At 46.6% G+C, this 15,061-nt stretch overlaps 1 protein-coding gene across 2 annotated transcripts in view; it reads right to left on the reverse strand.

Moving 5' to 3' along the window:
* LOC147460803 (histidine kinase 4-like) overlaps positions 1 to 13,617 on the reverse strand; it is an 82,769-nt gene extending 69,152 nt beyond the window's left edge. The window contains exons 1-5 of one of the 2 annotated variants that reach the window (XM_086508502.1): positions 11,564 to 13,617; positions 10,444 to 11,472; positions 9,620 to 9,736; positions 9,326 to 9,447; positions 9,020 to 9,245 (exon numbers count right to left, since the gene is read on the reverse strand). In XM_086508502.1, coding sequence (XP_086364628.1) covers positions 9,020 to 9,245; positions 9,326 to 9,447; positions 9,620 to 9,736; positions 10,444 to 11,472; positions 11,564 to 11,923 — 1,854 coding nt within the window. In that variant the 5' untranslated portion in view covers positions 11,924 to 13,617. The remainder of the gene's footprint in view (positions 1 to 9,019; positions 9,246 to 9,325; positions 9,448 to 9,619; positions 9,737 to 10,443; positions 11,473 to 11,563) is intronic. The other variant, XM_086508503.1, reaches the window with a different exon arrangement.
* Between the last annotated feature and the right edge of the window lie 1,444 nt (positions 13,618 to 15,061).

Consider the following 15,061-nt stretch of genomic DNA (forward strand, 5'->3'; position numbering starts at 1 on the left):
CAACCTTGGTAAAACCAAGGTCATGGTATTTAATACCACCCCACAGTGGATCAGGAGGTCAACGCCCGCATTCACATACGGCCAACAAACAGTGGAGTATACAAATGCTTACACTTTCCTTGGAGTTGTTTTTAGCACAGTAACACGGAACAGGCGGAACGGGGGCATTTCGTTCCATAACGGCGTTCCGAGCAAGGCCGACCGGGGAAACGGCTACGGGAACGGGCGGACGTTCCGGTTCCGGAACGTAACAGGGGAACGGCGTTCTAGCCGGGCGGAACGGGACGGAACAGCCGGACGGAACGTTTGGCGACAGTTTTTAAAATTCCAATTTGGGCGACATCTTTTAAATTTCAAAAACAGGCGGCGGTTTTTGGAGCGCCCATTTTTGGGATGGTTCACACTAGAGGTGTGTATGTGTTGGGGGGGGAGGGTCTTCACTATTTTCTCCTATAAAAGCTAATCCACACCCCTCACAATTTCATAGCCCTCACTCTCCCGCATTGCTACTTGAGTCTTGAAGCGCCACTCTCTCCCTCTCACCCTCCCTCTCAAGCTTGAAGCTTGAAGCCACTCTCTCACACCCTCTCAAGCTTGAAGCTTCAAGCCTCTCTCACCCTCTCTCAAGCTCGAAGCCACAAGCTCTCAAGGTTGAAGCTTCATCCCTCTCGCAACTTGCAAGCTCCATTCCAATTTCCTTCATCGCATCCCTCTCTCAAGCTCCATCCCTCTCTCAACTTTCAAGCTCCATCCCTCCATCCCTCTCTTGAGTTTCAAGCCTCAAGCCTCGAGTCTCAAGCGCCATCAATATGGCACAAGCTTCCGCATCAAACGAAGGTCCCTCGGTTGGTAAGAGAGGAAAGAAGGATGAGCCTTCATGGTGGGATGAGGTGCACTCCGAAGTCTTGGGCAAAGAAGGCGGTGCAAGATCATGGACGTGCAAACTATGTGGATTTCAACGCAAATCCAAGACAAGCAAGGTTCGAGCACATCTCCTTCACATAGTGGGGGAGCAAGTGAAGCTTTGCAGTAATGTGACGGCCGAGAAGAAGAAGGAGCTTGAGATCAAGGATGGCATCATAAGAGCCAAAACAAATGATCGACCCAAGCGGAAAGCCATTGACCCCAATCACTTGGTTTTTCCTTCTTCTACCACTCATTCGCACGCTTCTGTTGGAGGTAGTAATGAGGCGGCTCAATCATCATTTCAAACGAGCACTCCCTCTCATCCCACCCATCGTCAACGAACTCTAGATTTGTCATGGAATCCCAAAAAGAAGGAGGATGTGGATGCCGCCACTGCCCGCTTTTTTTATCACGATCATATCCCTTTCGTAAAGGCTCGATAAGTTCCAAGTTCTCAATGCTCTTTCATATCATGACCATAACTAGTATGTTTGGTTTTCAATTTACGTTGTCTTCTCTTTTGACCGTTGTGACATGTACATTGTATAGGTCGGACTACTTCAAGGCAATGTGCACAAGGATTGGGGATTACGGGCCACGCTACGTGCCACCCACTTCAGAGGCCCTCCGTACTACTCTTCTTGATAGAGAGGAGGCCGTTGTGGAGATGGCAGCCGTAAACATGAAGCGACAATGGGCCAAGTATGGAGTGACACTCATTGCAGATGGATGGAGCGACACAAGGAGGAGATCCATTCATGGGCTTGTGGCTTATTGCAAGGGAGAGATGTACTTTGCCCACTCACATGACGCCACAGAAACAGGGAAATCCGCCGATGTGCTTGCTGAAGAGTGGGCGTCTGCCATAGAGATCATTGGCCCAGAGGTGGTGTTGCAGCTTGTCCCGGATGGGGAGGCATCAAACAAGGCAGCCGGCACCATTTTGGAGGGCATGTATCCCCGCATCAAAGTGTCATTTTGTATGGCACATTGTCTCAACAACCTTTTAAAGGATATAGGGCGGCTACCTTGGATTGAGCCTCTCATTACAAGTGCGTCCAAGCTAGTGTCCTTCATCAACAATCACAATCTCCTTCGGGCTGCATTCTTGAAGCGGTCAGGGGGCAAGGTTCTCTTGAAGTATTGTGAGATCCGCTTTGCCTACAACTACCTAATGGTTCATCGCCTGTGCGAATGTCAGAGTGCAGTGCGGCAGACCCTCATCAATACGGAGTACACTTCCTCATCCTACGCAGGTTCAGTCGTCGCAGGGATCTTATGTGCAAGCAAGTCAGAGGAACCCCAGTTTTGGGAGTCACTGAAGACTATAGACCAAATGGTACAACCGGTACTCCACTTGCTTCGAGTAGTTGATGGCATGCAACCTTGCATTGGCAAGGTTTATGAGGCCATGGATCGCATGGTGGAGGCTCTCCAAACACTTGAGCCAGATGCAGATAGGTTTGAGGAGATTAGCCTGCTTTGTCAGAGCAGATGGGACGCCTATGCTTCCCCTTTCCATGGTGCGGCTTTTGTGCTGGATCCAGAGTTTCAAGGTGCAGGACAGTAGCATGATGGGGAGGTGACCAAGCAATGGAACGAGATCTTGACCATGTTTCACCTTGATCGAGAAGAGCGCCGCAAAATCAAGGATCAACTTGCTATGTACAGGGATATGCGAGGATCATTTGGGCTTGCCGATGCCCAAGTTGATCGCACCAAGATCTCCTCAGTTTTGTGGTGGCAGGACTATGGCTCAGATGGGCCAGAGCTTCAGCGACTAGCTATCCGCATCCTCAGCCAAGCGGTTAGATCCTCTTGCTTGGAGCAATTGTGGAGTATTTATAGCCACGTTGCATCCAGGAAGAGAAACCGACTTGCAGTGGAGAAAGCAAATGATCTTGTATTTGTGAGTACAAACTTACATATGCTTTGCAAGTCGGCATCCAAAGTATCAAATCCCTTGCTACAGTGGGAGATGGAGGCAGAGGCGGAGATACTTGGGGAGGGTGGATCTACAGAGGTTTTACATGAAGTGGATGCTGCGGACGAGCCTGTTGGGGATGAGGATTGGGATGACATCCATGATCTCCATGACACCACTACAGATTGGCAGGCTAGCTCTTCTGCCACACTAGTCCTTGAGCCTTGGCCCTTGATATGTTTCCATTATGGCATTTTGGCATCTATGTATTGAGCTCTTGAGTCCATAGTGGCTAGTCTTTACTCTTGAGCCTCGACTCTTATCTTTTCTCAATGCTTACCTTTTTCTAGCGCCTTGGCTGGCCTTATAAGCCACACTTGAATTTATAGCCATAGTCGTTTAAGTTATTACTCCGTCTTTCTGTCTATTGAGCTCTTCAATCTTTGCACTTCCTAGATAATGTTATTTGTGATGCGATTAGTATGTTATGAGGTGTCTACAACCCCGGTAAATTGAATTTACATCCGCAACCACTAACGCGCGTCGCGCACAAGCGACATGTTGAAACTTAAAACATGCTTGAACATGATTCTAATTGTCCAAGTAGGTGTTAGAAGCTTGGCTTATAGTTGTTTCCTAACTTATAGGCTGTTTTGAGGCTAATTTCAGCGTTTTTTGGTGGACCGTTCCGGTGTTCCCGTTCCGGTCCCCGCCTATACGTTCCGGTACTGTTTCAGAGCCCCCCCGTTCCCGTTCCAAGTAACTTTGGTTTTTAGTGGGCCAGCATCTTCATTGAGGAGGGCAACAGAGACTACATTGACCAAAGCCCACGCAGAATTGGGTAGATTGGAAAGGAGGTTCAGTTTCAAGAGCCTCAGACGAAGCTCTAGCTCGTAGACACTTTGGTGGCTTCTGCATTGCTTTATGGAGCTGAGATTTGGGGACCTTCATTGGATCATCACGGGAGGATAGGCCGCACTGATGGATGGGGGGATATGGAGAAGCCTCTAGTCTCTATGATCTCGCGGCTCATTAGAGCTAAGGCTTCAGTACCACGTGCTATTGTCCGAGCAGAGCTAGCTACCCGCCCACTAGTGGTTGAGGCGCTCACCAGATCTGTCTCCTTCATACACCGCGTGTGGGAACTTCACAGAGACAGATATGCCCGCCTTGCACTTGAGTCCTCTCAACAATTAGCCAGGCAGGGAGATACAACATGCTAGTATGGGGAGATGACATCATGGTTTCAGGCGCATGGGTTCAGCATAGACAGATTACCTCCCTTCCAGTACTCACTAGATGCACCCTCTCTGACTCTTACACAGCCGAGATCACCAGGCTCATCCGCTAGGACCTGACTCAGCTAGACACCAGGAGAACATGGATACAACCAGCATAGGAGCTAGGCACGAAGATGGCTTTCTACAAATAGCATCTTCTCCAGCTTACGAAGGATGGTTTTGTGACGAGGCCCAAATACATGGACACCCACTTGTCTCGTGGGATACGATGTGCTGTTGGCCAGATACGCACCTCTTCACACCAGCTGCGGATCGAGACTGGGAGATACAGCAGAGTACCAGCAGAGGCCAGGACATGCCCCTTGTGTGACATCGAGCCTGAGACAGAGTTGCACTACACATGCCACTGCCCCGTCTACTGTGAGATACGAGGCCGCTTCCATTGCTTGTTCAAAGAGGACTTTGGACCACTCTCCAGAGTCATGCGGTACGAGGATCAGAGATGCCTGCGTTTGTTTTTGCTCGAGCTGCGCAAACACAGAGAGAGCTTGATGAGAGGAGAGGCTAGCCAGTCTCAGAGATAGATCACAGACTTCTCTAGAGCTGCCACTGGACACCCGGAGGAGCTACTACCACAGCAGAGCTCGTCGCCTCACACCAGAGGCACACTGATCGATCGAGCGACCGACCTTGGGAGATCCAGACGCCCACGACTACGAAGAACTACACAGCATCGACGGAGGCTACATCAGAGGATTTGGATCACTTTGGCAAGACATGCACGACGCTCGGCCAGACACTGACCATGAAGGGGAGTGATGAGATCCGCCAGCGACTGATGCTGGATCTCTTGTGATCTAGCTATCCCATCTAGCTGCTTAGTTCACACTAGCAGTTAAGGATTCCATAGTATTTTATTTTGTCATCTTGTTACTCAGACTTTGTATCACATCCACCAAATTGTAACTTTCTGGTCTCATAGGTCACTTTGGCCTTTTGAAGACGTTAATATAACATTTCATTTCATTTCTCTCTCTCTCTCTCTCTCTCTCTCTCTCTCTCTCTCTCTCTCTCTCTCTCTCTCTCTCTCTCTCTCTCTCTCTCTCTCTCTCTCTCTCTCTCTCTCTCTCTCTCTCTCTCTCTCTCTCTCTCTCTGTGGATAGTTTTCTATGACGTTAAAACTCTCCTTCTTCTCCTTCTTCTTCTTTCTTCTTCTCCTTCTTCTTCTTCTCTCTCTCTCTCTCTCTCTCTCTCTCTCTCTCTCTCTCTCTCTCTCTCTCTCTCTCTCTCTCTCTCTCTCTCTCTCTCTCTCTCTCTCTCTCTCTGTGTGGATAGTTTCCTATGACGTTAAAACTCTCCTTCTTCTCCCCCCTCTCTCTCTCTGTGTAGGGAACTACCGTACTATTATGACAGGGCACACATTGGCACGGTTGTATGCATCCATTCTTGAACAACAACTCAATAAATGGGCAAAAAATGAGGGCATACGAGCAGCAGGACAAGCTGGATTCAAGAGGGGTTTCTCCACTTTGTACCATATTCTTACACTCAGAGCCATTATTGAGGAGGGTCGGGCACATGGGAGACGGATGTATTGTTGCTTTGTGGACTTCCGCAAAGCATTTGACACAGTGCCGAGGGCCAGATTGATGCACAGGCTACTGAAGTTGGGAGTACCCACAAAGATCATATGGGGGATCATGGCTTTATACGGCTCAGTGACTAGCCAGGTACGCACTCTTGAGGGGATTTCTGACATTGTTCATTCCACTATTGGAGTGAAGCAAGGGTGTCCTTTGTCCCCTACACTTTTTGGTATGTATGTAGATGAGGTCTCTGACTACATTGACAGAGAGGGTGACAGAGGCGCTCAACTAGCAGGGACATGGATCCCTTTATTATTATATGCTGATGATATTGTGTTGATATCAGAGTCGCCAGAGGGCATGCAGAGACAGTTAGATGCATTGCACAACTTTGCAGAGGATAGTGGACTGTCTGTGAACCTTGGTAAAGCCAAGGTTATGGTGTTTAACACCACACCACAGTGGGTCAAAAGATCGGCACCTACACTCGTATACGGTCAGGACACTATGGAGTACACAAATGAATATACATATCTGGGGGTGGTATTCACGGGACCGAGGTTTACTCTGAGGAGAGCAGCAGAGACTAGACTGTCCAGAGCCCATGCAGCATTGGGAGGGCTAGAGAGGATGTGTTCGCAGGTTCAGTTTCAAGAACCACGAACAAAGCTATGGCTCTTTGATACTTTGGTTGCTTCAGCTATGCTTTATGGGGTCCAAGTTTGGGGACCATCTGTGAATCATGACAATTGGAGGAACATGGAGAGACCCTTGGTATTTATGATATCCCGGATGATTAGAGCCAAGGCCTCCGTACCACATGCGATTATTCGAGCGGAGGTAGCCGCCCCTCCTATTGAGATTGAGGCTCTTACAAGATCAATGTCCTTTATGCACAGTCTATGAGATACACAGACGCAGATATACTAGATTGGCTCTTGAGTCTTCTAGACAGTTAGCGATGCAAGGAGATGCATCATGTTGGTATGCGCAGATGACCTCATGGTTTCAGAGGCATGGTGTCAGCATGGATAGATTGCCTCCTTTCAGTATTCCCTAGATGCACCCTCCCTGCCAGTCACACGGACGAAGATCACTAGACTCATTCGGCAGGATCTAATACAGTTGGACACCAGGAGGACATGGGTAGAGCCGATGCAGGAGTTGGGCACGAAGATGGCTTTTTACAAAGAGCACCTTCTCCAACTTTCGGGAGATGGGTTTGTGACTCGTCCGAGCTACATGGACACTCATTTGTCTCATGGTCTGCGATGTGCTATTGGTCAAATTCGCACATCCTCACACCAGCTGGAGACTGAGACCGGTAGATTCAGAGGGATACCGCCGGAGTCTAGGATATGTCAACTATGCGGTAGAGAGCCAGAGACAGAGCTACACTACATATGCCACTGCACTGTGTATTATGAGATACGAGGGCGCTTCCATTGCTTTTTCAGGGAGGGTTTTGGACCCCTAGATAGAGTCATGAGGTATCAGGATCAGAGATGCCTTGGCTTATATCTACTTGAGCTACACCGACATAGAGATAGTCTGTTGAGGAGACATGGAGCACGACAGTCGCAGAGACAGATCACAGACTTCTTTGGATCGAGGGAGCCAAGAGACCAACCACCAGCACAGGGTTGTACCCGCATTCATACGAGAGGCACCCTCATTGACAGGGCGACTGAGCTCGAGAGATCGAGACGACCACGACCGAGACACAGGAGCACACTCCATCGACGGAGACTCCAACAGAGGATCACAGGCATTCTAGCACGACACCCAGATTGTCATTGAGGGCCTATTCTACATTTTCACATTTCACATTTCACACTTCATTTTCAGTTTTCATTTTTTCTTTCAATACTTTTTGTACTTGTACTTCAGACGTTGTATTAGATTCACCACTATGTATCTGATGGTCTCATAGGTCATTTTGGCCTTTTGAAGACGTTAATATATCATCTCTCTCTCTCTCTCTCTCTCTCTCTCTCTCTCTCTCTCTCTCTCTCTCTCTCTCTCTCTCTCTCTCTCTCTCTCTTCTTTGTGTGCTCCTGCGATCAACAAGCACCTAGTTCTGATACCACGTCAAAGTCAACGAAGCAGAAACGGAGAGACAGAGAGAGAATGTGAGAGAGAGAGAAAGAGAGAATTGCTCGAGGCTCGAGCCAACCAACCAAGGCAATGGAATAAATGATTATACAATGGGGGTAGAGTGCTGCTATATATCCTCAAATGAATTTCTCGACACATGCATTATACCTAAAATGAACAAAAACTTTGAACAACACTCCCAGCTCCAAACCAAGGACTCGATATACAATGGAGGTTTGGAGGCGCAATCCGTGCATGGAGTGTGTGTGCATGTGTGACTGTGACGACATAGCCCGGTGGTAGACTCATATGTGACGACTACCATTCTGAATATAAACAGAATCAAAATATCTCCAACAGAGTGTATGAGATAGTAATGTATAAAGTTGTATGGGACAATTTGCGGCCACCAAGCCATGCAATGCTCTATTCACCAATGGGTAAGCCACCAAGACACCATATCCAAAAATAGGACAGGCTGAATCCAATATCCACATCAAAAGAAGTGAAGCTCTAACTGACAAATTTCAGGTACTCTAAGAGACAAGGAATCCCTTGTTCTGTGATAAGATCTCTATGTGATTCCCCAAAATAGCAAGCAGTCCTCCTATAAATCCGTATTGACAATGTGCTTAATTTGGCAAATCATCTTCCTAGACAAATACCAAGGGAAGGTACCATGATGACTATCTCAGACCAGACCAACAGTCTGATGGCATCATCAATCTGGCCTATCACCTAAAGGAGGAGAGAATCATACACCCTAAGTTGCCTCTATAGTATGATCAATCAAAGCATCCCAAATGGAAGAGGCTATCCACAACCGATCTGTAGTGTCTGAATCTATGATGCAACATCATCGACCCAACTGGGCCAACAAAAATAGGGCCTCATCTCATTCACTTCTGCATGAAAAACAATAGCAGAGGGGAGTGGAGATAGCTGCAGAATCAGGATGGGTGACATCAAAGGCATACAAACATGGGTGCTCTTAGTAAGGTCTCTCTTCTCACACACAAAACTTTCTAACTATTTGATGGTCAACCGTAGCCACATTTGATAGTCAAATGCAGCCACATTCAATGGGTTTCATTTTACAACCCTTTAGTTCTTTGACCTCCTTTTTATGTAGTAAGCCAAACAAGGAATATGAGATTACATCAGATTGAGGTTGTTTCTTAAGTTTTGCTACCCATCTTGAGCTTGAAAAATAGGCCCATCAATATATAAACCTATACAAGACGTGCAGAAGCCCTTGCACTAACCTGCAACATTTTCATTGTTGAGCCTATTGTCTCAAGAAGATTGAAAGGAACATGTTCAAGCTCCAGCCTCCCAGCTTCTATCTTAGCCAAGTCAAGGATAGCATTGACGATGTGCAAAAGGCAATCAGCAGATTGAGAGACAGTCTCAAGATGCTCTCTTTGTTCTTCAGAAAGCTGAGTGTCTAGGGCCAAAGATGCCATACCAATTATACCATGTATTGGTGTTCTGCACACAACGTACAAACAACATTATTATCACTCATCACAGCATCATATACCATGCAGAAACGTTGTAAGCTCAGCCACCTAATTTCATGGCTCATGTTCGCTAGAAATTCTGACTTTGCCCTGCTAGCCTCTTCTGCAGCCGCTTGAGAAACCTGTAGTTCTTGATTGGCATTTTCCAGCTCCTTCGTTCGTTCACAGACCTAAATATAAATGAAAATAAGTTAAGCACACATCTCAGCAAGACATAAACAGCCATAGCAAAGCATCGTAGATATGAGCTTTCAGGCACAGCCTTATAGGACTCATGTCACAAGCCAAAAAGCTTCAGTGGACACAGAAAACTGAATGGTGCCATCGGCTTGTGTCACTCACCTGAGACTCCAGTGTAGAATTCATACTATTCAGCCTCCCCTCCATTAGCTTTCGGTCATGTACAATAGCTGCTAGAGTTATTGCAACTGTTGCCAAGACACAGACAAACATTTCCACCTGCCAAAACAGAATACTCATTGTAGCAGCATACTTTAATTAGTTAAATACAATCTACAGAGGAAGACTTTTCATACTAGTTACTCAACATTAACAAAGTCCGACATGGAAATGTATATTAAGAAGTATACATGCAGCCACTTACAAATGAGTTCAGGCCCACAAACGTGAAACATACCCCTGTGGATTGAATGTATTAAGCCTACTGGCACTCCTCAGTGAGAGTTTACCTGATGTACTAATAGCAAGTGAATCAGTAGAAGGGTAGAAAAGCAATTGTATGTAAAAAATATGTCTCGGACTATATGTTCAGTCTTGTTTCTAAGTTTAAGAGGTCAATGTCTTGTCATAGCCAAATGCTGCCCAAGTATCAACACCTTTTACTTTTTCTGAAATACAGTTAAGCAGTAAAGAGCCATTGTTCAAGCAGGGTAGCTCTGTTTTTTCAAGACGGAAATGTCTAAAGTAGAGAATATCTACAGGCCAGTTTGAGATTTCCATGCCCAAGTGTAAAGTTGCATAAATGGAAGGGTTCAAAGTCATTGAAACCTGAAAATGGGAGTGACAAAATGGTGCATGTACATTGGATAAACGTGTGTGTTCATCAACCTTGCAACACGAGACTTTTGAAAGCCAAAATGCTTAATGTGCCAACAGCCCTGGGACTTGAAAATGTGAAACTTACGAGACGAGTCATGAATTATCACCTGTAATATGGCATGTTCATCATCACGATGGACTACTGCAGTACCAGCACTTGCAATCACGGCAACAATAACAACTGCAAGAGGTAGCCCAACCCGATTAAAACGGAAGGACGCCCAGATCACCATTGGAAAAACCAGATAGGAGTCTCTTTGCATGGTTTCACTCTTGGAGAGCTTGGTAGAGAATATAACAAGGGATAGCATGATCAGGACAACAAACAATACAACACACTCACAAACCCTGATAAGCGACATGTGAATAGAACACTCAGAGGTTTGTGGGTTGGCCGCCCACTGCGAATTTTTGTTTGCTGTCAAACGATTCTTTCGCCCATCCAAGAGTTTCTCCATGTTCACATGTGCATGTTCACCTTTTATGCATAAATGGTTTTTTTCAGTCAAGCCAAAGCTCTTCTTTTTGGGCAGATTGTCACATATATCACAACTTCTCCTTGGTGCAACACAGTTTCTTGATGCAATAGTTCTGGTGCACCCAAGATTAGCAAAACGTGGGGGTAGGTGGTTCTCAGCTGTAGCTTTCTCAATATCTGGTTGACCTCCAGGATCATGGAAGCACAGAATACCAATGTCTGAATCATGCCTTTTATGGGGAGACAAGCTTCCATTGAAACTCAAGGTGGAGTCTCTTGTACACTGGGATTTCTCTGCGGTAGCCTCATACCAAACTGGAATCCCACCATGAGATTGGCCCGCAAAGAATTTGCATTCTTCTTTTGTCAGCTGCTGCTGCTGCTCCTGCTTACTTGGGGCCCAGCAGAATGACTTTACCTCTGAATGGTAGTAATTCCATACATGAAGGACACAAGGCATATAACAGAGGACTGCTGATAAATCACCAAGCACCCATGTTGGCCAGAGGGACAAAAAGTTCTTCCAGTCTGACAAGCTAAATGCGCAAATTGCAAGAGCGTTTCCTGTCCCAGCAATAAATGTCGAAAGTGGAGCAATTATAAAGAGCCAGAGTGCATCATGCAATGTATCAACGGTTAGAGTGCCCTCCCTTGACTCCTACGAGCAAGCAAGCTAGAATGCATTAACATCATAGAACCTCTGTTCAGAACACTCATTTTAAAAATGAAAGCAGAGTTCCAAGGCATACCTGCCAGCAAAAACGTCCATTTCTAAAATGCACAGGATGCCTCAGTAGCCACCCACAAGAGAGAGACTCGATCAGCGAGAAACCTCCAAACGCAAATGATGCAGGTAAACTATGCACGAGTCGTTCGTGTCGGAAGTACCAAATGTTGATGCCAATTGTTCCGAGGAGAATACCCACAAAAATTCTGCAGCCAAAGATGAGGACAGCAGCCACCATTAGTCCTGAAGGAGCCCAAATTGGAGATTGAGAGTCTCTCACTACCGCCAGGGTATCCGACAACTTTCCTGCTCCTATACATATAAATGCAATGATAATATTGGTGGCAAACCACCTTAGCGATCCCCATTGCAGCTCTGTCATGGTTCAGGCAACTATGCAAATGGTGAATCCAAGGGCAGGTTGAAGAAGGAGAGCATTGAGCACCATGAAAGACTGTTCTTTATCACAGCACCTTTGCGGACTAGCCCTATCAGAATTCCTGCCCAGAGCAATAACTGCTCGGAATTCTTATGGCTGAAAAGTTCAACACACACGACCTTCGCATTGCATGCAGGATCATGCTTAAGCTGCTGCATATAGACTTTTAGCAAAACTAAGCCATCTTCCTCTTTGGTGCCTGAATGGCAGGCGCTCACCGATCAGCCCAGGATGTGCAGATGCTGGAGAATAAGGTCCCTCCATGCATGCATGCTCATCTTTGTCTTCAGCACAGCACATGTTCATCCCCGGTATGGGTTTAAGAGAGAAACCAGATTTACAGGTGTCTCTCTATGAAAGCAAAAATCAATTCTTGACCTGAGGAGTTAGAACCAGTAGCATAAAGTGCACAAGGATGATGCTGTAGAGCCACTAGGAAAAGGCAAAACTCCAACAATGCGCTTATCACTTCACGTGACCTGACAGATTGCCATTCTGTTCAAATTTAGCCTCCGCTGCTGCTATTTGATTGAATGATCGTAGCTCGCCCTGCTCGCCCCGTGGACAAAAAGCTCGCGAGTTAGAATCAACCCAAGTGGGGGACAGCCTTACATTCAACGGATGTGAAGCTGCACACAACAAACCATTATACTGGAAGGGGAGGGGAGGAAAAAGGTGGGCAGTGGGTAAGATCATGGGCAGTAGTAGACTTTGCGCAAAACTACAGAGTAGACCAGCCAAGAAGCAGGGGTGAAGGTAAGCTCCACAGCTTCAAATGAATATGTGCAAAGTGTGGATGTGAGTGTGTGCGCGCGAGTATGTACGCTCACGTGTGTGTATATCTGGGAGAGAGATGCCACCATCACAGGTAGTTCCACAAGTGCAGAAATGGTGTGAGTAAAGTCTTTAGGGACGTATTGTTACATGATTTTGTGTTCCTTGTTTTGTTTTGAGAGCGTTCAGAAATGGCAGGCAGGAGGGAGAGTCCCTAGGAGGAGCAGAGTACAGAGAAGTTAGAGCTGAAGGGGCGGGAGGGGGGGACTCTCTGGCAGTGTCACTTTGGGTTTGAGCCCCAAAGAGAGCTGGTGATGGCACTGACGAGAGAGAAGAGAGAGGAGGGTAACTCGGGTGTGGGGGGGGGGGGGGGGGGGGGGGGGGGGGGGAGGGAGAGAGAGAGAGAGAGAGAGAGAGAGAGAGAGAGAGGCCACCACCAACTTCCAAGTCAGTGCTAAAAGCGCCTTGAATTTGACGAGAATTCAAAAAATTGTCACGAGGGATTTCGAGAACTGGGCTGGAGATGTGATTAGCGTCGTAAGGATTCGATTTGCAAGCCTTGAACTTGTGCTGTGGGCTGTGGAAACTTGAAAGAGGCCGGCAAGAAGACACACAGAGAAGCTGTGTGAGAGAGGGAGAGAGAGAGAGAGAGAGGGGGAGGGGTCATGGACTCACGGGTGGGGAAGTGAATGAATCTCGTATGGATGAAGAGAGAGAGAGAGAGAGGGTCTGAATGAGGCTCGCAGAGTCTAGAGGAGAGGACCTCCATGGCACTGAGCACGCTTTTGGCGGCCTGAAGCAAAAAGCACAGGACCTGCAGGGAGGACCAGCAAGAGAGAGAGAGACAGCACCACGACACAAAATGCCTCCCAACTTCCCAAGACCAAAGGAGAGTAGTACATTTCTCAGTTCCTAGTTTTTCTCGCAACCAAAAAAAGGGCAGCTACCTTGCCTATTTTCTCTAAAATATTTAAAAAAATTATAATGACCAATCGCTGAGCTGAATAGCGGAACAATCACATTATGAGTGAGATTCGGTTCTTTTTTCATGTCAGGTCGCGAATTTCGGCATTACAAAAAGTGGAGAAAATCCAGAAAATCCAAAATGAAGATATGGGTTTGGTGGGGTTGAACAGCAAAATATACCTTTGACTGTCTCTATCTCTCCTCTCTCTAAGCTTTATATAAGCTTTCAACTTTCTCCATCGCAAAGTTGCACAGCAGTTTTGTCACCATCGCGCCACGTCTCTCTCTCTCTCTCTCTCTTCCCCCTTCCTCTTCCACTGAAGTCTCTAATCACTGCCTAGGTACTATGTGTCCCTTTCTCAGTCTCTCTACCCTCCCCCCTCTCTCTCGCTCTCTCTCTCTCTCTCTCTGCTTCATGCTCGTCCGTGTGACTGCCTCTATCTGTAAAGCTCGTTTTCTCTCTCTGACACCAAATCTTCGGCCCTGCTCCACATCTCCCCGTCTTCCTGCCTTTCTGCCTTTTTGGTCTAGAAATCTAGAGCCAGTTCACATGGGCTTGAGGGCCTGAGGCTGTATAAGAGTCTGCAGACCGGAGTTTGGACCCCGACTGCCTGAGGACAGCTAGTAATCCCTCTACCGCCCCCTCCCACAGTTCGAGGAACAGAAACTGTAACTTCGCGCAGTAAAAATAGACATTTTTACAGTTCTACCCTCGCTTTAGACTTTCGGCGAAACTTTTAACAAACTCCTAAAGCTGGTTACTTAAGAGGCCCACAACACGCGCGTATTATGCTGCCAAACCGTGTGCACTGTTTAACATAGCTTATCGGTCAATTAAAATTTAAAAAAAAGAAAGCCAACCTTAATCAGCATATACACTATAAGTTGCATTCACCCATTAAATTAAGCAATTAGGAAAAAAAATGCCCACTCATTAGATTCTGCGGCCTAGATAAGCCAGTAAACCTTTGTTTTCTTCTGGTTTTTATGATGAGTTTAAGAATCTAATAAGAAATTACCTCTCCCATTTGAAAGAGAAGTATGGAATGTAGCGTCTCCCAAATCTTTGCATGATTTTCTGGTGGCTTTTATAATCCTAGGAATTGAAGGGAGAAGAAAACCTGCTTTTCTTTGCTTTTAAAACAGTTGTGCACTGTGTGTGAGAGAGAGAGAGAGAGAGAGAGAGATAGAGAAGAGAGAGAAGCTTTTTAGTTTTGAATCTCTCTCTTTGAGCTTGTTGTTTTGAATCTCTTTGAGCTTGTTGTGCCTCTCTCTCTCTCTCTCTCTCTCTCTCTCTCTCTCTCTCTCTGTGTGTGCGCATGCCCACATGCATAAGCACCT

Source organism: Adiantum capillus-veneris, chromosome 3, assembly GCF_014529385.1.
Source record: "Adiantum capillus-veneris isolate H3 chromosome 3, ASM1452938v2, whole genome shotgun sequence".
Lineage (NCBI taxonomy): Eukaryota > Viridiplantae > Streptophyta > Polypodiopsida > Polypodiales > Pteridaceae > Adiantum > Adiantum capillus-veneris.